Source organism: Dermacentor silvarum, chromosome 6, assembly GCF_013339745.2.
Source record: "Dermacentor silvarum isolate Dsil-2018 chromosome 6, BIME_Dsil_1.4, whole genome shotgun sequence".
In the NCBI taxonomy this organism is placed as follows: Eukaryota; Metazoa; Arthropoda; class Arachnida; order Ixodida; family Ixodidae; genus Dermacentor; species Dermacentor silvarum.
The window spans coordinates 100,687,483-100,706,909 of NC_051159.1; the positions used below are offsets into that span (position 1 = coordinate 100,687,483).

At 46.9% G+C, this 19,427-nt stretch overlaps 1 protein-coding gene across 2 annotated transcripts in view; it reads right to left on the reverse strand.

The window, feature by feature from the left end:
* Positions 1-523: 523 nt before the first annotated feature.
* Positions 524-19,427, reverse strand: part of LOC119455779 (ras-related protein Rab-8A-like) — a 100,508-nt gene continuing 81,604 nt past the window's right edge. Inside the window, exons 4-7 of one of the 2 annotated variants that reach the window (XM_037717242.2) lie at positions 16,312-16,389; positions 13,830-13,919; positions 10,598-10,711; positions 524-5,439 (exon numbers count right to left, since the gene is read on the reverse strand). In XM_037717242.2, the coding sequence (XP_037573170.1) occupies positions 5,341-5,439; positions 10,598-10,711; positions 13,830-13,919; positions 16,312-16,389 (381 nt within the window). In that variant the 3' untranslated portion in view covers positions 524-5,340. Of the gene's footprint in view, positions 5,440-10,579; positions 10,712-13,829; positions 13,920-16,311; positions 16,390-19,427 lie in introns of both variants that reach the window. The other variant, XM_037717241.2, reaches the window with a different exon arrangement.

Genomic DNA, 19,427 nt, shown 5'->3' on the forward strand with positions numbered 1-19,427 from the left:
ATAGAAAAACGGCAGTAAAAGTCACAAAAGTCCACCCACCCATAAAAGTCTGGTATCGGCGTATTCCTCTTGACCTCACGGATCCAAAAAATGTAGGAAGTTCAAGGACACACACTCAATAAACATTCGAAAAATGAGCAAAAAGCAGGAGCCAAACGAAACACGTCACATGTGGCTCATACCCACATGTATGCAAGATACCACATGTACATGCAAGATATGCCCATGTCAATGTTTTTTTGTGTATGAAGTTGCGATTTTCAATGGGACCAGACGTACTGGCACGGCCACCGGGGGATACAAAAGAGACAATGCGATATCTGCGAATATTGATACGATGAGAATGCGCATTGGTAATGCGACAGCGCAACCTATCGACTCCGTCGTAACCTATCTGCAGAGACTTGTGTATTTAACAAATCCTGGGCTGTCAGTGGTGCAGTTTTCCAACATTCAAACGCAGCTGGAAAAAAATTTTGCGACCGCCTGGCATGACGACCTGAAGTGACACATACAAAGTCCATCGATTGTTGCACGTATTGAATTCTTTATTCAACCGAGAGATCACATTGAATTTCAGCTCACTGGTACAACCAGTAATAAATGTTGCAAACAGAATAACTAAATCACACAGAGGGAAAGAAATAAAAATGCGCTGGCACCATGTTCTCTCTAAACTTGGAGCAGCCGTAACAAAGATTTTACTCGCTAGGTCAACAGCAAAAGACAGAATTGATGTTATCAGACATACTCTGGAACAAGTGCTATGCTCCAAAGGTTATAAAGAAACATATGACAAATAGAAAGTGTTCCACAATATAGAATGCTATACAGTCATTTGGTAAAGTAAAACGTTTTTAGTTTTCCACTATACTGTGGAAGTTGCTTCGGCATGAACGACAGCATCTTTACACATGAGAAAGCGAGTTCATTTACCTTATACTCAAGCACTTACATCGTGCATTGTCGGTGGCGCAATAAAGAGTCAGAATTTTATCCGGCAAGCCTTTTTATTTTTTTTTTCTGCATGCACGGATTTTCTTTTAAAAAACAGGTCGATTATAAAGTGAGAGTTAACAATGTCGTACCTTCCAGCATGCAGTGCATACTACGGCAAGTTCACTACTTGTTTTAGCACGAAAAGATAAAAACATGTGCGCCTACATAGTGCACTATAGCACCCTTTTTACTTGTATTTTAAACTCCCTGCGAACAGACCAGCGCTTAGTGGTGCTTAGCGTCACAGTGAACACCACCAAACGTGGCGAGGTAAATAGAAGTTGCGTTACGGCTTAGTTCACGATTGTACCAAGAATTACAAGGCTAACGCGCTTTGCAAGAGGCCGTAGGATTAGTCTGCTCCCATATTTAAAAAGGTTCCTTTAAAGCTATTTTAACGAGCGGAGCTTCGCACCTACGTCGTAAAAGCTCGCTAACCTGGCTTCAAAGTCACCTTGTCTCCTCGTCAGTCCACGCTCGTTGTTAAGGAACAGCCATCGGGAAAAGACTAACAATACGGGCTCTTGGCACAGTATCAAAGCAACACTTTTAGCGTAGCTAAAGCTCAGTCCAGTTTCAGTTTTATTTTACTTGCAATATCATTAGAAAGCAGAATATGTGCCTGGAAAACACGAATCGCCTATTTCGTCAAGCAAATCTCGTAAATGAATTCGCAAACGTATGTACAATCTTTGACTATCCCGGGCCCAGCGAATTCGCTGTGCTCGCGAATGCGGTCCATACACCATCACTGGGAGTCTTCAACATGGGCTCGCGGCTCGGTGAACACATCGTTTCTTGTTATTATTTTTTTTCAGTCGTATTGTACGCAAACAGTATCACACTTTGTACAAGAAATGGTCCACACCAAAAACATCAGGTATATAACAAACTATACGGTACACATTGTCAGCGTCACGTTGTATTTCGTGTGGCACAGCTGCGCCGTCCTCCGGTTAAGTATAACGCTTTCAACAACAACTATTCTGCGGAGTCGCGACAAGGCCAGTCATATGCATTACTTGCGAGTACTCGAAGTCGCTCGTTGATTACTTAGACAGTTGTCGGCTCGCGTTAGCAGTGACTACTGTCCCTCCGACCACTTTGACGTGGAGCGTCGCAATGATTGGCCATGCTTATACTTGAGCCGGGAGCGCAATGTTATCAACTACTTTTGCGGGGCCTGCTAAGCGGTGATGGCGGCAATGTTGCGCGCCGAACGCGCTGCCATAGCTCTGCTTCAGCCTGCAGGCTTTCACTGTTCTGCTTCGGTCGGCCAATTGTAATTGCAGAGGGTGCACGAACGAGGGTGGATGTTAGCGCAAAACGGGGTGTGGCTCCCTTCATCTCATTGGCGTTGTAGCGCCTACAAACAAGTGTGTGGGCTACAGACAGCCTTCTCGCGTACTCTTCGAGGCAACCGGGTCCCTATCGCGTGCTGATGATTTGATTGCCTATGTCATGCAATGCCATTTGCTTTGTTATAAAATTCTGTGCGTGATCGTTTCGTTTTCGTGCGATTTGCCTGTCCGTTGGTGATTACGAATTCCAAGCTGACCGACCCACAGTTGTACGCCAGAAATCTTGTTTTCTGCTGACAAGGAAACTATGCCAGCGTGCACAGTGGATGAGTGGATGCAGAACCAAATACCTCATAATATCTTGCAAGGAACAACATTCAGTGAAGACGCCTGGGGAGCGAACACTTTCGATTTATAAGTCTTGCCTGAGGGAAGCGATTGATCGACTGAACCATGTGCCGTGAACCAAGTGCGACTGAACCATGTCTTCCATGTTCGGCATGTACAACCGTCTACATATTCGACATATACTATTTCGTTCTTGTGCCTTCTGCTATTAATCTTCTAAATGTTACTGCACAGTAATCATAATGCTCGGTAGAGACCATGCACAGACACTCAGCAGCGCGCGTGGTGTAGTCCATTATGATCTATTGAGAACACTTAAACCACGTCGATGCATATGCTGCGCCGCAAAGGAGGCTCGTTGTGACCAGAGGTGAAGAGCGCCGAATGATTACAGAGTTATGCGCGGCCTAACTCAAACTGTCATTCCGCTTCTTACGAACACAACGCCAAGGCCAACTTCCTTCCCTGACTCGTGTCCGTGGATAAGCGTCAAAGGAAGAGGCTAAAGCAGGGAGCCAAGGCCTTTGAACCATGACCTAATGGCTCAGCGAGGAAACGCACATCGCAGACTTCCTTTGGAAGAACGTGACGTCTAGTTCTCTTCATGCGCAAATGCACTCGGAAGCACGCGTGCCTCTGCCAGAAGCATACAAAATCCACAGCGCACATGACCGGTACTACTGCTTGAGCCTTACGTTAAGATGCTGTACATTTTTGCGCACATTGTATAGCAACTGTCTTTAGGTTTCAAGACCATAGGGGCTAAAATGTTCGTAATTTTTTTTTGCTCTCTCACTTCATGACATTTCTGTCCCCTCGTATGACAATTAAATGTTGCCCAAAAGCCGGCGACGAAAGTTTGCAGCATCTCCAATACCATCGAATAGAGAAATCAAAATCAATCTGTAGCCCCTCTGACAAACTTGGTGTGTGTGTTGAAGGGGGGTGGAGGAGTGTTTGTTTCGGGGGAGGGGTGCATCAAGCTTTGTTTCCTCATGATTACGAACCACCAGATGTTGGCCGGTAAATTGAATCGTTGCTGGTATGGCTCAATAGCGACAGCCACTTAGGACGTTAATGTCAGGATATCAGCTGCGGACGATCTTTAGAGGTTTTAATTGGTCCGAACGGGAGCGTCTTCAAACCAGAGCAACAGTGAAGCGCTGTGCTTCACAGACGACGCAGATGCTGAGTAACGACTATCTTGTGCGTAAGATTTCCGTTCCTTACACCACCACCCTACTCCCTAGTGCGCACATCAAGCGAGTTTTCAGGGTCTCTGATGATGTCTTCATGAAAAAAACGAGGGAAAATGAGCGATGAAATTTTATAAAAGCAATTGTTAGTAATTATAAGCAATGTATGAAGGGCTGCAGAGCATACACTGAATGTGCCAGGCCAGCTCGTTCTGTTTACGTTATCTGTGCAATATACGGTTTGGAGAAAAGTAACGCAGAAGTAACCGATTGCTTTTGAGTAATTCCTCAATAACTTTCATGGGGCTGTAATTGGAAACTGTAATCAATTACATTTTTTAGTGAAGTAACTCTAATTGCAATCGGTTACTATTCTCTGTAACGTGTACACGTCTGTTCTTGTATAATAAGGACTTAATTGTGTATTATTTGGTAGTCAATTAAAGCGGCGGCCACACCGGAATACTTTCCTTTTTTTTCAATTCTGATTGCAGCGTGCATGACGTCATGACGTGAAACAGACGAACGCTGGCTACACGTAGAATGCACGTCGGAAATGTTCCACGCGATTCTCAATTCAGAGTAAGGGTGCGCAAATGTCCAAACTTTCAAAAACGAATTGAGTACTTATGTTTGTAATCGTGGTATATTCGATTCAAGATTACGATATTCGACTTTTTCCGAATAATTTATTATAGCCGACTATGCGGGTGATAAGCTAGAGCGTAATTAACACGAAAAAGGAAGAAAAACAAACACGCATACCATCCATCGGTCGCTGCAAGTTTCCCTTTTGCCAACCAGGAAATGTAATAACCTTTAACTTATTGATTACCTTAAAGCTGATCAGTTGAATGAACTTCCAGGCATATCGAATAGTTGTTAATGCAAAGTTTTTCTTTTCGCCGTATTTTCACCCCATGCAGCTTTCTCTGCATTTAGAAAAAAAAAAAGAAAAACTACTCGTTTTCGCCTTGGAAACCAGTATCCCTCGAATATTCGATTAGGATTTTTGACCATTCGAACACCCTTACTTCAGAGTTTCGTTACAGCGGGTTCGGCTATGTTACACAGGGGCACACGATGTGCACGACTTTGCCGGCTTCTCCCCGCTTACGGAACTCAAAGAAGCAAAGCGTAAAACGCGCACATATGATTGCGCAATCGCGTTTCCGCGCGGCCCGAGATCTTTCCGTGTTCCATGCAGGATCGTCCTTGCGGCGTACAGTACATAGCGTCAGTGTGGGAACCGAAAGGGCGTCGTTGCACTTGTGGAGCGACGCAGCGATAAGCTGATCCTCCGTGTTGCTCTCTCCTCTCTCCCTCTCGGAGTCGTTGTCCGTCCGTCAGTCCAAGGTCCGCGTTGCAGCACGTAGTGGAAAAAACACAGCAGGCGGCGGCAGCGCGGAAATAAATTAAGTCGGCCATCGGTGACGCTGCGGCGGCGGCGGCGGCGACGAGAAAGGAAGAACGGCTGTATTCACGGAGGGCGTCACTCAGCAGTTGCAGCGATACTGCGCCGACGGCGGCTGCCTGTTCTGGTTCAGGTCGGCTTTCTCCCACTGCAGGCGGTCGCTGTCTTCAAACTTGCCCGGCTGCGAGAGATCGGGAGAGAAAGAGAAGGACAGGGTGAAACTCGGCGTCATCAAGCGCTGGGGCAGCAGCACAATTGAAAGGGTTCCATTCGGGGTCACTCCGCGTCGCGGCCTCCCTGACGTTAATCCCGACTATCGGTGGTTTCCTTGCGTTGTGTATATATTTTATTTCTTGGGTTTATCGTGACATGAAGTTTGTTTCTTTTGGATCTTGCCCGCAGACTAGGCGCAGAGTGCTACGTATTTCTCTCTGTTTAATGCCATTTAAGTTTTATAGTATCATGAAAGTGACCGTATACTGCCTGTGGTAGCCCACTGCTTAATAAGTGTGAGTATGCGCTTCACGATATAGATCATTTTATTCGCACAACTATTTCACGTTGTCGAGAGATCCGGCAGCATGTTCACTGCCAACTTTCTCCAATATATATCACTATACGTGAATCCTAGAGCGTTCGTGGCGAAAGAACAACCGAACACGACGCCCTGTTATAGGTGCGCACCACTTTAAGGCTCCAGAAAAGCGCGAAACTGCGGATGGGATACACTGCTGGAAGTATCAAGATATCGCGGTTCGTGCATAACTCAACAACGCTGCCGTTCAGGCAGCAAGTATAGTACACTACAGGAACCTGAAGTGGCAGCATTACTGACTGACTCTGAAACGAAATAGCCGGTCGATCTTTCGTGCCCCTCTCTCATCTCTTGGTTTTCGCCTCATTCCGCGCCTGTTTGCTTTGCGAAGCTCCCCGGGAACACGCTTACGCTTTGTTAGCAGTAGTGGTTTCTTACTCGCCTTAATCTTTCCGACTGATATTTTGGGCCGGGGCAGACAGGCGTTGAACGTAAAAGAGCGCCACGCCTGCTTTTTAGGAACTCCTCATACAAGCGAGGCCACTGCGACCGCGCCACCAGAAAACCCTCGCCACCGAAGCGAACGATAACACTGAGAAGCGGGGGTGTCGCGTGAACTGCTGACGCGGATTCAAGCTGGCAACCCGAGCTGCACGCACCTGCGTCGAGGCACTACAACGGGCTAGGCTGGCTAGAATTCTAGCCACCCTAACCGGGGTACTGTTGCTGGCGCGCCCACCGACACTCGACACTTGCTTGATGACGTACGGGAAGGCTCTCTATCAATGGGACAGCCACATTTTCAAAGTTCTAAACACTCAACTTCCCGAACGTAAAAAAAGATGACGCTTAACAAAGTGTTAAGGTTGGCGAACACCTAAATAAGAAATTTTATTTGACACTACAGTTAGTCTAAAAATCTTGCACTTGGCATCATTGACATTATCTTGACGTCATGACACCGCAAAATTTGCTGACGTCGTGTGACGCCAAAGTTGTGCGTTGTGCTATAGATGGCGCTGTATTCGTGCAATCTCCCATCACACCAGAGACGGACAACTAATATACACTGACATCGCTGAGGGGACCACCCACTGCAGAGCGGAGGAGCTCGCGTGCTCTTTTGATTAAAGTTTATTATCTCTCTCTCTCTCTATCACTCGCCGAGTGTGTATTTCATTCAGCGCTGCGAGTTTCCATTTATTGCTGTCCGTGTCTGATGCGCTGGGAAACTTCGGCCATGTCGCGATAAGGCTAAGAACGATGACGTGGCTAATAATGAAGTGAACGAGAGTGCTACACGCGTTTCTTCTGGCTGTGCTCGCGGGAGCCGATCGCGAGCCGGTGTATCATGACGTCATGACGCATCCACATCCGGGTACACCGAAACTGAAACTGGCTCGTGGATCCTTGACAAGGACGTTCGCCGCACTCTCGTAACCACACCCAAGACTGGTGAAGGGCGACAGGCGCATTTGGTACGAGGCAAGCTTAGAAGGAACGCGGAGTTAGTATTCGAGCAACATTTATTTCCGCGTTCTCGTTTTATAGTCGACTTTCGTGAAGCAACGAAAGTCGACTTTGTATAGGCATTTATATATTATCTCGACTGTAGTAAGCGTTCCAATACTAATTAGTAATTACGTGTTGCACCAATTAGTACCTGCTGCAAAAACGTGATGACCGATAACGTGATTGAACAAGGTCAACGAATTAGTGGCTAGCCAGGACTTCATTTCGTGGTTTGGTCGGGGTTTTGTTCTTTATGCGGGCGTTGGTTTCAAGGGGGAATTTTATCGCCCGCTAGCTCCCAACCCTCTGTTGTTGCCTCCACATATGTAATTTCACGAAGCGTTATAGGGGAATACCTCTTCTGGCTACTCCACTGCAGTGAATCGATCAAAAAGCAAACTTATAAATACGTGTAGGCGTTGTGGCTTGGAGATTAACACTTAGTGTAGATCCGACTGAAATACGAGGGCTAAGTGAAGTACACAATAAAGAAGAGTACGAAACTAGCACATAATTATGGCAGCGAACAACATGCGTGGAAAGGCGAGCAAACCAAAACCAAACAGAACGCAAGAAGAAGAAGCAAAACTGACGCAATTGCCTTAATGCGCCAATACCTGCCTGCCGCCCAATTCGCATTTCATCTCGAGTGGCACTCGCAACCAATTGCATTCTGCGCCCAGCGCCAGTCATTTGATGTATGTGCGCAGGCATCTCGGGGAAAGCAGCGGTAGCAGCAGCATATTGCCTTTCAATCAGGGGACAAATTACAGCTCGCTGGCCCGGAGCGACGGCGGCCGTATATAACTTGGCTGAACGCGCGTGGTGCCCTAATAGGCCCCCAACGCATGCCTCGAGTTCCACTCGTAGCTCGGGGGTACAACAGCGAGCGAGAAAGCGTGCGTCGCGCGCGCTGTCTAACACCGCACCGAAGAAATTCGATACTCGCGCAACAGAGGCCGCTGTCCTACAGCAGCAACAGTGGCAGTGTGCGCGTCGCAGCCTGTCGAGGCATTAGCTATCGAGGACCAGCCATCAAGGCTTTCCCGGCGTCACGCCCCGCGTCTTTGATCGGTAATTGTTCCTGTCGGTGCTCAGCTATTAGGGCGCTGCCACGTGGAAACCAGCTGGTTATACGCGTTGTCGCCGAGGTCGCGCACTGATTAGCCCCGCCGGCTTCGTGATTACATTCATTGTCGTGAACAATTGAGACCCCCCCTATAGACACACACGCGCACAAGCCGGCGGCAGCGATCTGTTCGATCGGTCTTAGCCCATTCTGGCTTTCTTTGTTATATAGGGTGTACGTAATCGGTCAAGAATTTGTGGCTGCCTGTTACCGGTTGTTTTCGCCGCGCTAAGCGGTCCCTCTGTTTTCCAGCCGTTTCTGCCTTTTTTTTTCGCAACGTCGAGCTAGACCACCCTGGCTGAGCTTTCGTGTTTGCGGTTTATAGCAGTCTTGTATAGCGGGTGCGCGCTTCAAAGCAAGTGAGCCTATCGAGGTTTTTTTTTTCTTTTTTTTTAACGCGTGGAACGAGTTGCTGCGGTGGTTTCGAGCGATAACTCTGGCGCCCCTGAGGAAACTGTGCAGATGCGGTACGAAAATCGCAGGCAATGCGAGCGATCAGTGAGGCTCGACCCACCCCTGCTTTGAGCTGCGATACTTTGCGCAGCTTTCCTCAACGATTTGCTTTGTGAGGCGCCTCGTAAAATATCACCGTTCATACGGTCGTTAATATTGTTATTATACGATCGAGTAATTGAAAATTATGCATATAAAAGTGCAGGCGTCGATTTCTCTTCCACACATATACACAAACCCAGCAGGCTGAAATAATTTCGGAGTTTGGAGACCGTGAAAAAAAAAAAAAAGATTTCGCTAAAATTCTCGATGCAGTCTGATTCCTGCAGGACAGGGGATGGTCTGAGTTTTGCTGTGTTACGGAAGAATCGTTGACAGCAGTAAAATTCGTTTTTTACTTCTTTTCTTTCTTTTACGACTTCCGTGTTTCGAAAACGTTTTGCCGTGTCTAATATCTAAAAAAACTTGGAGGGGACGTTAAAATATTGACGTTGATCGAACAGCATGTACTGTTTTGTTTTGTTTCAAATCTACTCATGGAACTGTACAAAATATTGTAATTTCTTGAACGTCATCGCTATAGCTTGGAAAAAAAAAAGCATTCTCGGGTGTACACCCTTCAGCAAGAGCAGACAACGCTGTGCGGCCTCAGCTATGATTACTTAAATATTAATTAAATGCTGGGGTTTTACGTGCCAGAACCTCGGTCTGATTATGAGGCACGCCGTAGTGGGGGGACTCCGGATTCATTTTGACCACATGGGGTTTCTTTAAACCTAAATCTAAGCACACGAGCGTTTTTCGCATTTCGCCCTCGAACCCACGACCTCGAACTGAGCAGCGCAACGCCATTATACACTGGGCTACCAAGAAGACGCCGCCTCATTGTCCATGGATCAACTCGACCTGTCATAGTGTAAACTCAAGGGCACATTTCGTGAACAGTCATCTCATCAAGCCATCATTTATTTCATCATCGTAACAAACGCCCTCTGCGAGGATCTTCTGTGCTCGCTGACCCAACTCTTAGGATGCGTATACTGTTCCCACACTATATTTTTCCAATTGGCATTTTTCCACAAAAGTTCGCGCTTTGGGTAATAATTAAAAAACCTCTATTCTACATTTTTAATTGGCTTGTACCCGTTATTGCAGTTAAGTAGAAATGGGCTTTTCACTTGTGATGTTCCACTGCAAAGCATCTTTTTTCGATTTTTTTTTAATATCTCCGGCGCTTCTCCGCGTACCCGACCGTTCCAATATTATAAGGATTCAGCACGAGCCGCGCTCACAAAACCGCACTGCGCTTACCCACTGTGACTCCGCGCTCCAAAACATAGTTTCCGAAAGACGCCCATGTCGAAAGAAGTTCGCGTCCATGATCTGACGTCACGCAGTTGAAGCCACGTCAGACAACACAATCGACTGGCACATCCACACAAATTCTCCTCTGAGTTGTACATCTGCGCACTTGTCACTGCGTTATAAGATTATCAACGCCTATATGTATTTAATTACGCAGACACGGTGATAGCGCGGCAGACTGAGCATGCAGTGGCGTACGTCAGCAAATTACGTTGGGACGTCAGAATAACCAAACAAAGGCAGGGCGAAGGAACACAAAGGTCGAAGCAGAAGAATAACCAAGGCAAAAAAGTAAGTAAAAAGCAAACAAAAGAGGGGGTTCTGTACTAGTGGACTGATGATCACCCTCTGCTCCCTCTGCTCGCGGATTTTCCTGGCGAGGGTGACGAAGGCCTCCTGGATGTTGACGTTCTGCTTGCAGCTGCACTCGAAGAACGGGATGTCGAAGCTCTCCGCCATCTGCGCCAATTGTGGAGAGAGGGTGTAGGATAGAGAATACATGTGAGCATAGGCATATATACTCCGCTGATGACGATGATCGTGACAGACAGTGGCGAACATAGAGTCACCGTAATAGAGTTTACTACTAAGGCAACTAGAGGGCGCTATAGCTCGTTCAGTTACCATTGAAATTAGGTAGTATATGCATTTGTATAAATTCCATGCTTGTGGCTCGAGACGTTGTTGTCGCGTTACTTACTGCGCTTTACTTTTATATTTTTCTTTCCTGCAAAAATTTTCAAGGCAATCGTACTTTTTGTATAAATGCACGAAGGCAATGAGTCTCGGCACGCGCTGTTAACCATGGCGAATCGTAGAACTTATAACGCGATATCTTGATGAGCATGGTCCATTTGCAAAGCCACAAAGTCGTTTGAAGCCAAAAGGACGCAGTTTAGGCAAATCCGTGTTGCTATACCCGTCACTTCCAAGCTGCCAGCACCGCTTTGCAATGCTTGCAACTCCCCTAGACATTAGCGCCTAATTTCCCTCAAGTATTTTCTTTATGAAACTCTACGGTGGCGAGCGTTAGCGTTGACTGCACAGAGCACCCGCATAGCTGGTGTTTTCACTCTTAACAAAATTTCATTCCTATAGAATGCCTTACTTTTCCTCAATTGACACTATTCGTCATCATCGTTCGTTCGGGCGAGATGTAATAAACGTCCCAGTAATTTAGATTTACAGGCACCTGTTAATGAACCCCAATTGGTCGAAATAGTTCACGTCCATATCGCACCGTCGTCGGGTTAGCGAACGTTATTATTACGAACCGATACAGCGGCACCCTTGAACTGAGCGTGTCTGCAGGTTCCGTTGGCTCAAACTTAGCGCTCGCCGAACGTGCCTAGCCGCCCTATCTATACGCCCTAGTATAGATAGGGCGCACAGACGCTTCATACGTTAAGCAGCATCGTTTCCCTCGTTGGACTGGCCACCTCGTGCCCAGCAGCGAGGCGTGCAGTACAGGGAAGCGTCCGTCCTGTGTAAAGTCAATTCCTTAAACAGGTTTATTTAATGTTAATGGACGAGTCCCTTACGACCCCACGTACGTGTGTCATTTCCCCCTTCGTGTGTCTTGTATCACGTTTATCGGAGTCTATATATACTGCGATTATCTAAATGGTCTACAAATGCTTCATGCAGTTTGTAGAGGCGCATAATTTTTTTTGTTCGTTTGTTTTCCAGGATCTACCGTTATTGCTGCGAAACATCTAAAGAAACGTTTCAAAAAACGAAAGAAATGGAAAGAGAGAAAGAAAATGAAAGGAAAACTTGCGACAAGTCGAGAACAAGGCTAAGGAATGACACCAATCGACCATGCCTCGCAGTAGTGTGTGTACATATATACCTGCGAGTCCTATCACACGAGAGAAAAGACCAAAGACCTTGATCGTTTTCAATTCACCTCACGCGCTTGAAATAGAGGATCAACTCAGAAGTATATACACACTGCCCGTTCCCACTCACTCTTTCTTTCCTTTCTTTTCTTTTCTCTTCTCTTAGTTTGTCCTCTCCAGAGACCTCCGTGACCCGAACTCTCTGACGTGCTCCTCGTTATCACCAACCGTGCGTGCCCCATATCAGCGAGCAGGAATGCCAGTCGCGTGCGTCGAGCACGTATAAAAGCACGGCAAACACACGCGAACGCGCGAGCGTGACATTTTTTTCCTCCCCGAGCGGGTATCGCCCCGTATATCGCGTTGCCCTCGCGCGATTGATGTCAACGCGTGTTTGGGGAAGGGGGGGGGGGGGGGGGGGGGGAGCATTCTCGTTGTTTTGTACACAGTTATAGTTTCGCAATAACTAGCTCCGAATCGATCCGCGTCGGCCGGTGTCAACGACTCCTCGGCGCGGGGTTTCGTAAGTGCCGTCCGCGCCGTATAACGCAGTGCTGACACGTGGGTTGCACGAAGAAGTTGCGTTATTTTCTCCCGGGATTGCCAACCTTCAGTCAATTGCCAACCTTCAGCGACAGGGACGTGGCTGTCGCTGAAGATTATCGTATAGCACGTACAGCGACAGCAGCGAAACGTGGCTGTCGCTGTACGTGCTATACGATAATCATCGACTGCTGTTGTCACCAAAGAAACACTAAATATAAACACTAAGTAAGTCTAGACTGCCAGATGCAACAACTGTTGGACAAATAAAGTTTATTCCTATCCTACATTTATTACAATCCCCTCTCAGCATTTATTTGGCGAAACAAGATTGCTCATCTTTATTAACAAATTCCCTTTATCTGGTATTGCGCCGACATTACGCTACCGATGAATTCGTCGCGACGTCAAATATGTCATGGTGCTGTCACTTTATATTATAATATTGTTTTGGTTATTCGGGCCCTATTTGTACAATAAACCTTGACAAATGTTGGTAGCCTAAGCTCTTATTTTCGAAAGCAGCGTGCCGATCATTTTATATCATTAACCAATCAGCTTTATCAGTTCGCCAGGGCGATGCGAACATCTATGACATCACGGGGTGCAAGTGCGAGAATTTCAATGTGGCGTCGGCAACCACTTTTTGTTTATGCGTTATTTCTGGCGCACAAAGCCGATGAAGGTAAGACGTTCACATCTCAATTCTAGACGTGCAATATGCCAGTTAGATTAACTTGGTACTTTCCCATTAGTGTCAACTTAAGCATAGTGCCAACCACTTATAGAAGTACAACACACGTGAAAAATATCATTTTTAATGATAAGTTGCGTTATCATTATCAAAAGCGAGAGAAAGCTCTTTAGTGAAATGCAGAGAATTCTGCCGGCGCATATGTAGGCCCGTACCTAACATGTCACTCTGCATAGGAAAGAGGATAGGAAACAGAAAAGCTCTAGAAGGAGGAGGGCGGGAAAAAAAAAAGCAAAACAAGAAAATATATTATCATGGTGCGTACAGCTGAGACAAAGGTGATGGTGTTCAACTTTCGCATTTGCTCAATATGCGACATTAAACCGTATGTACATAGGGTGCGAACGTCTGTCGGACATCAAGTATATACAACGACCAAACCCTGACCTATCGAGGATCTGTTATCCGGCACTATCGGGTATAGGAGTGGAGTCCCCACCTTCTCTCCCCGGTCCTTCTCCACTTGGCGTGCGTGCGTCGCATCACACTTGTTGCCGACCAGGACTTTGACCACTTCGGGTGACGCGTTCTGAGGAAGAAGATAAGGGCACAGAAAGATGGGTACAGGGAGTAAACTGAACAAGAAAACAAGGGAACAAGTGCCACTCTACGTTGTCACACTATACAAATATACCATCCCTATCGCCCGCGAGTGTTGTATAAGCTAAATTGACTTGGCTCGCCGAGTATTGGAGCTCCTTTGAAAGTCATAAAGGCATTTCGTTCACTGCAATAAGCTTAATACATCTGCCACGAAGCAACAGAGCTCGCAAAGCAGGCGGCTTGCCATCCCGATACAGCTTTTTTGGGTGACCGTTAGCTGCGTCTGCCTTCCAGACCAGAGTCTGCGTGGTTCGCCTATATAACATGCGCAAAGGCTGTCACGTGGCCGAGGTTGCAATGACGACGATGTGCGGTATAGCTTTATGCCAAACCTGTCTCTGTGGCATACCGTCACCGCTAACGTCGCTAGCCTATAAGCAGGCGACAATTACATGCAGCAGAGGTAGTATACAGTCGAACCCAGATATAACGAATTATCGTGTATAACGATCAGCTGTAAAATCCCCTTGAAAATTTGTGCATAATTTTTTTTAATTTTATATATCGAATTATTGATATATCTAACTATTCCGCGATCCCATTCGAGTTCGATATATCCGGGTTTCGACTGTAATGGTAGCCGACAAGGCCGTACGCTTTCCTTTCGCATATTTTTCAGCTTAATTCACGTAAATCTCCGTAATCGAAACATTTTCGTCCTTTGACCCCGACGAACCATGCACTGTCGCTATACACCCCTAGATTGAGGTGGAGCTCCTGACGCCACCATTTTGTTCTCCGACTTCGGGTACGCCGTGATGCAAGAGCGACTGACTTGCCCTCTTTCCGAACAACCTTTCAGTGTGCTCGTCCTCGATTCTCTTTAGCGGCGCCGCGAGCCCAAAGAAACGCCGCGACCAGGCAGCTTTCGTGCGAAAGCACCTTCAATACAGCGCGCGTGCCGCCTAACGCGGGCCTCCCCCGCTACATGGGGGTCGCGGGAGGAGTTTGTCAAGCAAATCCCGGGCTGAATGCGACTATAAGCCTCATGCACGAGCCGGAATGCGGATCGGCTCTCGTAATGCTAAGAGGATTGCCCAGTCGCGACAGGAGCCTCTGTAGCGGCCGGCGGCGGTGCAGATCAGAGGAAGGCTGCTCGCGCACGTCGCGAGAAGAAAGAAAGCGCTAGCGGAAGATCAACAGCAATCAGTCCCGGCGCCTTCCGCGGGAGGCTTGCGGACGCTCTAAGGTGTGCCTCCGACATTGCGTCCTCATGCAGACACTCCTGTCGGGACGTGTTGCAGTTCCCGTGTTAAAGGCACGCTATATAAAAATAGAAACGCTACGTGAGTTTAGACTGATGAACCTTTATTTTTTTTCTCCTTATTTTTCAGAACGATAGTTTCGTTAATTTCGGAGTAATAGGTTGATTGTTACACAAGAAAAATGAAGGCCAGACTTGCATTTCTTGAATTTCGCGCCGAAACATCAGCGCCGGTATGTCAGCGCATTTTTTGGCGTAAGTAATCTTTTTTTTTTTTCTTCGTATTTGGACCGTCGTTTGTGAGACCACATTTTTGAAACTGGCTAAGTTTTACCCTTCGCTCTTCTAGAATACAATACATTCGATCTTTAACGCTAAAAAATTTACTATGCCGGGTGGACGCGGTGAAAACGGATGACATAACGACGAGCTGTACGTGAACTTCAAGGCGTCGTCGACGCCCGTCTTATGACATTACCAAGCGTTTACCCCAATGTTTTCTTCCTTTTATTATTGCAGCAGACTAATTTACTAATACGGCTCAAATAATTACTCTATCTAGTCTCTCCCTTTTATGGGGTGCATCTTTGTACAAGTTCGGTTATTTCTGCACGCCACCCTCTGATCAGACTTGGTGCGGCACGGTTTTAACCGAGCGCACAAGCGCCAATGTCGGATTGAGGGCACAAAGGTTACATTCCGAAATAACTTGGGCTCGCTATGGTTCCAAAAAGTTTGAGCACACCATAGCGCTGCTTAAGACTGTTATATTTGCATAATGCATCTTTGGGCTCGGTCACAGTATGCCCGAAGGTGATCTGCGAGGCGTACGACGTCTTCAAACGCCTTCTTGGAAACATTTCAAACGATCTCGCGCATAACCTTCTTCTCTGTGGCAGTACGACACCATGGACAGCCTTCCGATTGACATAAAGAATCTATGACACTGAAAAAAAAATAAAGAAATCCACCTACACGTGCTAAGGGCGAAAATATAGTTCAGGACATTGTAATCACATATTAACCAATTGTGATGACAATGCCCTGTACTGTGTGAGCCGCACTTCACAGTAAATATAGAATACCAAACATTAAGACAGAGTTTCGCGCTTACCTCTTCGATATTCCTGAACCAGTAGGAAAGGTGGTTGAACGAGTCCATGTTTGTGACGTCGTACATAATTAAAATGCCCTGAAAAAGACGAGAAAACAAAGTGACCGTGCAGTCGTATATAGTTAAGAACCACTCTCATTATTAACTGCATTCTTCGCAAACAGAAAGCATTTGGCCTAAGCATTGAGATCATGATACCCAGTTGGTCATATAACAATGCACCGCTCAGACCATCATAGCAGCTTCGCAGTATAGGCAGTTATTAGCGAGTTGTAAAATTAATGGACGCAAGCGGCTTAGCGTAGTCAGAGAGTATAGCTTCAGTGCAAGTGCGCACGTGCAGAACCAAGACTACGCGTAAGTTATTGCGTACGCCGGACCGAATGGTCAGTTATTGCGTTCAGGCCCATTATTTCTAAAACACCACTTTTTTTTCAGCCAGCAGCAATCCCTTAGAGTTAGTTGCCAGCGCCATTTCTGAACAAACGGAGAGGATCACTGAGAAGCAAGAGATAGCCGAGGCAGTCAGAATCATCTCACAGCTAAGCGAAACCTTATCAAAGCACGCAGGTGGTATTGAAAAAAAAAAAAAAGAAAAAAATGCACGTCCGGTAAGTGACAAAGAACGCAAGCCAAGCACGTGTCCTGAGACTCCAAAGAAAGTTTGCAAAACACTCCACACGCTCAATTTCCGTTCGAAATGAAAACTGGAAGTGCCTTTCAACGGCTCGTGTAACGCTCCTTCACTCCTCAGAAATGCATCTTTTTTTTTTTTTAATGACCAGTCCAGCGCACTCCGTGGCGGACGCACTATACAAAAAGCACTATATGGTTCATAGATGAGTAATGTATATGCTCCAAGTTCACGGGCGACGTGAAAGAAAAGGAAGGCCATGGATACCGAGGCCGGCTCGACGCAAGTCAGTGACTCGGAAAACAAGGCAGGACGTCTCAAGTGCGCTCACTCTTAATACTGAGCGCGTGCGCGCACGGTCAGTCCAAGCAGCCACGTGCAGCACGCGGCGTTTCCCTTTTCCACGTCATCAAAGAAAGCGACCAACCAACCCCGAATGGCTACCCCGAAGAAGCTTATTCAGCTGGGGCAATTAGGCCGCGCTTACACAAAGAAGAGACGGTCGGCGGCTCGCAGGAGCGTGTCGCTTTTAAAGAAGGCGATGGCTCATTCCACTGCACACAAGTGTACGATTATACTGGTATTAACGCACGCAATGGCATCGCTTCCGCGCTCATCGGAGCGTTCCGCCTTCCGGGTCCATCATATAGCAGCAATAGCGCAAGCGTCTGTGTAAGAGTGGTATTTACCACCAGCCTTGCGCGCAACAACTCATCTTGTTCCGTCATCGTGTGTGTACCTAACGGAGCGCGTAACAGAACGTGGAGGCGATGAAGAATCTCTATACGTATTCGGCAATGTGCATAGTCCAAAAGCCTGCGTGTTAAACGGTTAACGCCGCGCGTGGGAACTAAATGCGCAAAGCGCTGAAAGTCGCAGAGTCATAGCAGAAGCATTTCCTTACACGCTTTGCTCCACAGTCGTGCCGCCGCTGGTCGGGATAAATTGGGCGTAAGGGTTTCTCGCTTCTTGGGTATGGCATACGCTTTATATAGTTATACAGGGTCCGGCTATATAGCCGGAACCTTTTATCCGAGCTTGCCGTGCGAGTCGCTACGCCTGACGGCATCTCACGATGAGCGATGAGCAAATGTTTACAAAGTGCTTTCAGGCAGGGCTTGCACAGTTGTAAACTCTTTGTTCCCATGTATAGGGTGTGCACCTAACTGCTTCTGTATTTTTGTTCATTTGCATTGCCGCGGCACGTGTTTGTAAGAAGACATTAAGCCACACTAGCTGCAATGTAGAGAGTTTCATGCATACACGTGAGGTGGTCAGCCTCATGTTACGGGAGAGAAAAAGAATGATTATAGTAGTTAAGCTGTTGTGAACGCGCTTCTCTGTGGGTTTATCAAAGTAGCCGGGAAATAGCGCATTCAGTTGAAGCACGCACGCGCGTCGTGTGCCCGGACATGCGCGCAGATTAAGACGTAACCAACAGAATTGATTTAAATAAGCGACTCGCGCCGGTGCGGGAAGTAGCAGCGATTATGGGTAACGCATCCAAGTACATAGTGAGTTGATTAGCGCTGGAATAAGCACGCACGGATGCGTTTATACTACAAACTACACCCGCTCGCATAGCGGAACGTTCTCCTTGACACCCACCGCGGTTGCTTAGTGGCCAAGGTGTTGCGCTGCTAAGCAGGAGTTTGCGGGATCAAATCCCGACCGCGGCGGCCGCATTTCGATGGGAACGAATTAAGAAAAACCAGTGTCACGCGCTTTGAAGGCACGTTAAAGATCTGGTGGTCAAATTTAATCAGAAGTCCCCCACTACGGCGTGCCTCATATCAGATCGTGGTTTTGGCACGTGACCCCCCCCCCTTTTTCTTTTTAAATTCTTCTTGACAAACAACACCGAGACATGGCAAAGGAAACTCTAGCATCGAGTCGCAGTCTCGTATCGAGAAGGACGACTTTAGGCAAGCGTCTTTCTCATTCCTGTCACCGCGTATACGTGATAACACAGCGTGAAAGATGACCTTTATCGCTATGCGAATACACGGACACTAATAAGGAATAATCCTTCGAAGTATATATAGAGATAAGGGCAGCGTGCCCACCTCATCGATTTCTTTTTTCTTTCTTTTTTCCCACTTTGTTTATTGTTATGGCTGTTATGAGGCTGAATGACCAGTATTGGGATCACGGTTACACGCATGCATGATTTGTGGAAGGTTTAAGTAACGATAAGGCCTCAAACAAAAGGACCCATGACTGGCAAGACCAACCGCCATGTAGCACGGTCACCAGATTGGAGAGGAAGAGGGAACGAGAGAAAACCATGTGTACGTATGGACACTTATACGGAAACCCGAGCCAACAGGTACGTTGCGTGAGAAAACAAATACAAAAAAAAAAGATATTTCTTGGAGCTCTAACTTTCGGCTATATCATCGGTGTTATCAAAAGAGTACACTGACGCGACAGTTACGACTTGTCACAAATTCTTTTCGCTAACGAAAGGTCCAAGCCCTAT